The sequence below is a fragment of the Antrostomus carolinensis genome, unplaced genomic scaffold, assembly GCF_000700745.2.
Source record: "Antrostomus carolinensis isolate BGI_N321 unplaced genomic scaffold, ASM70074v2 scaffold23368, whole genome shotgun sequence".
NCBI lineage: Eukaryota > Metazoa > Chordata > Aves > Caprimulgiformes > Caprimulgidae > Antrostomus > Antrostomus carolinensis.
The window spans coordinates 27,077-33,261 of NW_010331261.1; the positions used below are offsets into that span (position 1 = coordinate 27,077).

The 6,185-nt window shown below is 37.2% G+C and overlaps 1 protein-coding gene across 1 annotated transcript in view; it reads right to left on the minus strand.

Moving 5' to 3' along the window:
• Positions 1–213: 213 nt before the first annotated feature.
• ZNF438 (zinc finger protein 438) overlaps positions 214–6,185 on the minus strand; it is a 7,029-nt gene continuing 1,057 nt past the window's right edge. The window contains exons 2-3 of the mRNA XM_029086267.1: positions 2,472–4,326; positions 214–823 (exon numbers count right to left, since the gene is read on the minus strand). Of these exons, the coding sequence (XP_028942100.1) occupies positions 214–823; positions 2,472–4,326 (2,465 nt within the window). The remainder of the gene's footprint in view (positions 824–2,471; positions 4,327–6,185) is intronic.

Here is a 6,185-nt window from a genome sequence, read left to right on the forward strand (position 1 = left end):
GGCTTGCATGTACCCATCTGGGATGATACTGGATAAATACATTTTCTACTTAACAAAATAAAGGTTAGTGTAAATTAAAAAAATCCCCAACAAACCCACTAAACAAACCTCTGAAGTGCTATATCTCGAGTTAGTTTAGCAACACAGCAAAAAACAATAAACAATTTGGTAAGATAGTTGATATTTTTCATAGCATTGTAGAGCTGAGCTTCTTTATTCACCATTGGTAGAAAGTTCAATTATTCCTTGTTTTGATAACAAACTAAAAATTGTCCATAAAGCGGAAGGGTCTTCACAGTTATGATGACTCTGCCAATGATTATAGAGATCCTCTTTTCTTCCAAATAACTGTTTGCATAAAATGCAGTTATAGCCCACTTTAGGCCAAATTTCTATTTTTTTGCTTGGTATACCAAAACCTACGTTCTGCATCTCCTTGGCTGCTTCGCCGCTTCCTGACTGTGTCAGTTCACTTTTAGATAACATATTGACATTATCTTGATGGTGAAAGTGTATCTGTCTCTTAAGTTTTGGAAAAGTATAATACTCTTCCTCATGGGCACTGCATTTTGCTAAATGTCTTCTCTCATTGCGTTGTTTCCAGAAGTGGGTTGTATGTTTGATCAGCTCCCCCTTAGCTCCTTTATTTCCTTGCAAAACCCCTTCCTCTACTCTTCCCTGGATCTCTTCTCCATGAGAACACAATAAGTGAAACTTCATTTCACCAAAAGACTGTGCAATAAACTGGCATCGACTACATTTGATCTGTAATTTCACTTCTCCGGGGTTAAGGAATAGGTCCTCAAAATTACACTTATTTCCCCTGTTAAAAAAAAGAAATAGGAGCTATTTCAGTATTAGCCATGCACAGAATAGAGATGGAAACTTCTGTCCTTATAAGTTTCAAGAAAAGATGACATTCATTAAACATTCTTTTAATTAAAAACAGGCACTGTTGCTACAGTATCTGATTTATTTGGAACAGAAAAAGAAAAAGAGAGAGAAATAAAATAATAATAAGGCTGATTAGGAAACAACTAAAAACAAATGTCATTCAACACTGCTCTGTTTAAAAATTGCCTTCAAAATTAGCCTTGGTAGAAATACTCTTTTAACAACACTAACCTCTTAATAAAAGGTTAATAATGATTTTAAAGTCCCCAATTTAGTGAGGTCAATCCAAATATTTCTAGCTCTGTGCTAGCAAAGTGAAAATGAACACTACTAAGAGAAGTAGTACTACTACGAGAAACTAACTTGTCTACACTGAGTGATCTAAGGTCAGTTTAAGTCAAAACCACGCGTCCCAGCTCCCACTCGAAGATGAAACAATGAAACTTCAAAGTTTGTTTTCCTAAAAGTTTGTAACACAGTTTTAAAAAGTTTAAACACCCAATTTACAATCGGATGGCCCCTCTCAATGATTTAGGACAGCTCTGCAGTATAAAGGAAACCAATACACACAGAGCTAGCATGTTCCTGGTTTAAGCCAATCAAAAGAAGACCTCCACAGAAATCTCCTCACAATGTCTATGAAAAGGACCACGTAATACTGTGTATTTATACACATTAGACATATCACCCAACAAGACAAATAAACTAAATGATTCATTGCACAAAGGCTTATAGTAAGGCTGAAAGAAAAGCGCTGGTGTTTCTCAGGTTCAATACCTTAAAAATTCCTAACTGACGCCCCAGAGAGTGGAGCCATGCAAAGCAAAATGCGTAGAATTGAACTGCAGTGTCATAGTGAGGCGTCAGGTTAAAGCCTTGAGCTTCTTAAAGTGTACTTCAGTGGATATAAATGCACAGTGGAACAAACAAAAAAGCCAACACTTATACTGTGTCAAGAAATTTCACCTCAAAATAATACTGCAGCGATAAAAGAATGTTCTATCCATCTTAATACGGTAAAGATAAACTTTTCTGCTTGGCTAAGTGATTGCAAGAGCAGCAGTAACCAACACACAAGAGAGATTAGTTCACAGCACTCCAGAGAAGAAATGCAATAATGATATTTAATAAGGTAAATAAACTACAAGCTAATACTGAAATATGAATTGCTCTGCACTTCCTGCAGTTGGTTCCCTTATCTTCTGGGGAAAACCCAAAATGGGTAGAACACAGAAGACCACGCAGATTAGCAGGAGAAGCATTAACCGTAAGAAATCAACTGATCAGAATAGCTCCGCTGGCAGTATATTGGACATTGCTAGAATATATGAAAAACTATTTTGGATATTCAAGTGTCAGTAATAATTTATTCTCAATAAATCAGTTAAAATATACTGGATAGTCTAAAGGATTGACTAGACTCCTTAACAAAATATTAAAACCACCAGGAGTCTCACTTCGGGGGAAAAAAAAAGATGAGGAAAAAGTAACAATTTTCTTAATGGTGATGTTTATGAACTTCCACCAACAACCCGAAATCTCATTTTCATTAGCATTTAATTAGTGAAAACACTCACCTCTCTGTTGCTTCTCCTGCTTCTTTTACATTGGTGTCTCTCTTCTTTAAAGCATCTTGCAGCTGTTGCTCGCTAGTAGAGGGCTCTGTGCTGATAACAACCCTGTGTACTTCTCTTAGGTGACCAAAATACACTTTTGCATGGCCAAAAACTTTAGCACAGAATTCACAACACACAAGTTTTTTGGGTTTGCCTTCGTTGTGATGAAGTTTCATATGCGTGCTCAGGCTTCCAGAGTGAATATACGCTTTCCGGCAAATTCGACAGCTGTAGGGCCGTTTGTTTGTATGTGTGTTCATGTGGTCCTGAAGATGGTGTTTAAACTGGAAGATATGGTTACAAACATGACATTTATGTGACGGCTTAGGTACAGTTGAACATGAAAAATCACTTGATTTAGCTGATGTAGCATCACTGTGCTTGTGACTTAAATATTTGTTGGGAACCGAACTATTTAAAACAAAATCTTGGTCAAAATGGTCAGGAGATGGTGTCTCTACTATTGCTGCAGAAGTCAGTGGTGCAAAAGCCTGCACAACTACCACTGGTTTTGGTCTAATACTACGGTACTTTTTCACTGCCTCTGCTTTTTTGTCTTCAGGTGGCTGAAGATCAACTTTGGTTCTCTCTCTTCCTTCTCTGAACTTATTAATGTTGCATTTCCTTCGCTTAGTCTGAAAAGCCAATAAATCATCTGGGGCTCTTCTTTTCCTGCCCCTTCTTTTAGACACTGCAGTGTTCAATTTTTTAAGACTGTCGACATCCACTTTATTGGATGGAGAGAAGGTGTTTTCTCGAAAGGTTTGTTTGGGGACTTGTGTAAATGATAGAGCTAATCGCTTATCAGATGCTTTAGTAGGAACACGAAAGGTTTTTGCCAAAGCTGGTATCTTCTCACACTCAGACCTTAGTGAAGGACTAGATATTTCTGTAATATTAGTATTCTGCTTAGATTTACACAACACTGAATTCTTCGTCCTTGAGTAAGGCAAAATAGGAAGTTTTCCTTTTGGTGCTGATGGAGTCATCTGTATTGTACTGCCAAAAGCTGCTGGTGACAGGACAGCAACAGAATTTGCAGAATTTGTGGGTTTTTCCTTTAGTCTCTCAGACGTTATGAATGATCCTCTTGTGGTTTCAGATGCTGTCTTCACAGAGCGTAGACTTAGTTTCACGGGATTAATTGTACTTACTGGCTTGGATAAAGAATCTTTAACTACAGATGGTCCAGAAACATTACGGTTAGCAATTTCTGGTTTGTTGACTAAAGGAGATCCAGATTCCACACAACTGCTTTTATTTACCAACGTGGCAACTGTAATTTCAGCTGAGTCACGGTCTGTTACCATCACTTGCTCAACTGAATCTGAACTAGAATGAGTTTCAGGACAGTCTCCAGTTAAAGTAGCTACGGGGGAAGTCTGTGATGAGATCAATGCTTTGGTAGGACTCTTGTTATGTGCACCCAAACCAGAGATTTGTGCCGGTTTTTTGTCACTCAGCAATTTCTTTCTTACAGACTGGTACCGAGGGATAGGCAGCTTTAGGTTTTCAGAAGGGGACGCATTTGGCTGCTGAACTTGCTGCGTTAGGGCAGGGGCAAGATAAGGCAAGGCCAATAGAGAAAAAGTCCCCTCGTGACCAGCCACCTGCATGACAGCGTAGTTTTGAGCTGGTACCACCAGTGGTTTAGACCCTGCAGCTGAAATCAGTGTCTTTTGCTCAGGCAAAGATGACTGAAGACAAGAAACCACTCCAGATGTTAAAATTTTTGGTACCATTTTTGGAGCAATGGTCCTGAACTGACTTTTCTTCTGAAAACTTCGTATTATATCCGAAGGGGATTTGTGTTTATCTGTAATAATAACATTAAAAAAAGATGTAATATAATATATAGTTTTGAGGTTTTTTAAAAATTACTGTATCAAAAATAAAACTGCTTACAAAAGATACTATTACACACAAACTTATAAAAAATATTTAAGCATTTAAACAACCACTAAATTTAGAATTTTTAAGTTCAGAATTGCAAAACTTGCATGCACAAACCAAAAATACTCCCTGAAGCAATGCATGGAATACAGATATGCAAAAAACCTCTCTGTCAATCTAATCTTAAATAGATGCTTCATTCTAGGTTAGAAACTACATGGCCTTTCGGAACAAACACACTTACAAGCCTCTTCTGCCCTGGAAAAGCTGCACTAGCGTGCTGGCCCTGTTCAGCTGGAAGAACTAACAGGGACAGGATTTAAGCTCCATGACACAGAACTTTTGGGAGCACCTGCTCTGATCATATCTCTGAATCGGAGTCATGCTATCTTTCAGAATTTCTGTAAAATTAGTGGGTTTTATCAGATACCGACCAAATTTCACCCGATGAAGTCTTAAAAAAATTACTGCTATAAAACATGCAAATAACATGTAATAAAATCAAAGAGGACTTGAGAGAAGACATACCATTGTTAAATACTCAATCACACAAATTGCTTATGTGCCTTCAATGCACAACAGAACTACTGTACTAAGTTATTCAAATATTTTCTTGAAAGATGTAATTTATCAAGGTTATATCACAATTCCTTCCTGTTTCTACTTATGTTGGTAAATATTCGCAAACATTTTTAGTAAAGAAGAATATGAGGATAATTAAGTAAAACAAATAAAAGGAAAAAGGTAAAATATCTAAGATATAATCTGCACTGAGCAGCAGAGATAGAAGCTGACCTTTCAGACACTCCATAAAAAGGGATTTGATATATAATTAATTGTACCACTACCATTTCATAAGAGCTTCATTATCCACTCTCAAATTCAATTACTGATGCTTCCAGTTCTCAAAAACTGGGATAGGTTTTCTTAAAAAAAAAAAAATTCCCAACAATCTCAATCACTGAAAATCCAATTGCAAAGATCCCAAGAAGAAAGTCAATTTGAGAAGGCACTGATGTAGGAAAAAATAATTTCAAGAGAGGAATCATATTTTAATAGAAAATGTAAAAATAAATGCTGGGACCTTGAAATATTGCAATAAAGTAATTCCATAGGGCAGTTTCAATTCCTTATCAATTTAAAGCCTTGTATTACAAATGCATTTATACATGGTTATGGATTTAAAGTGGTAACTGTGAATTACTACAAACAGTGGAAACTCTAGTAAGTTAATCTTAATCATGGATGTTGTTTTCAGATGTTAAACACTTTGCAACATGCTCTGGAAGTTACAGAGTTATCACATTTCATGACCGGAACTCCTGGACAGATGTATGTACGTACTCATGGTATGCACCTGTGCAGTAAACCTACTGCCTTCAGGACATGCCAGATTCACTGAGGAATCAAATATAAACTGTACAGTTCATATACAGTAGGTCTGATGCTTCTCAAAACTCTGACCTACAGCAGGTTCATAGCTATGCAGGGCATAAAACTTTGATCCTTTCATTGCCATCTACAGCACCAAACCCCAAGTCTATTATGCACCTTCTTGATCGTCCAATGAAGTGAAACTACTGGGCACCACCATAACCTCCTTTCTGATCAATGTCTGTAAGGATGTCCTGAATTTCTAGATCATCTGTGCAGAGCGGACTACCAAACACAGAGAAATCCCACCCAAAAATAGAGACCCCTATACATAGGGATAAGTCCAAGCCTACCAAGCTTGTGCAACATGGAAAAAACAGAAACATGATAACTATAAAATTCTGTTTC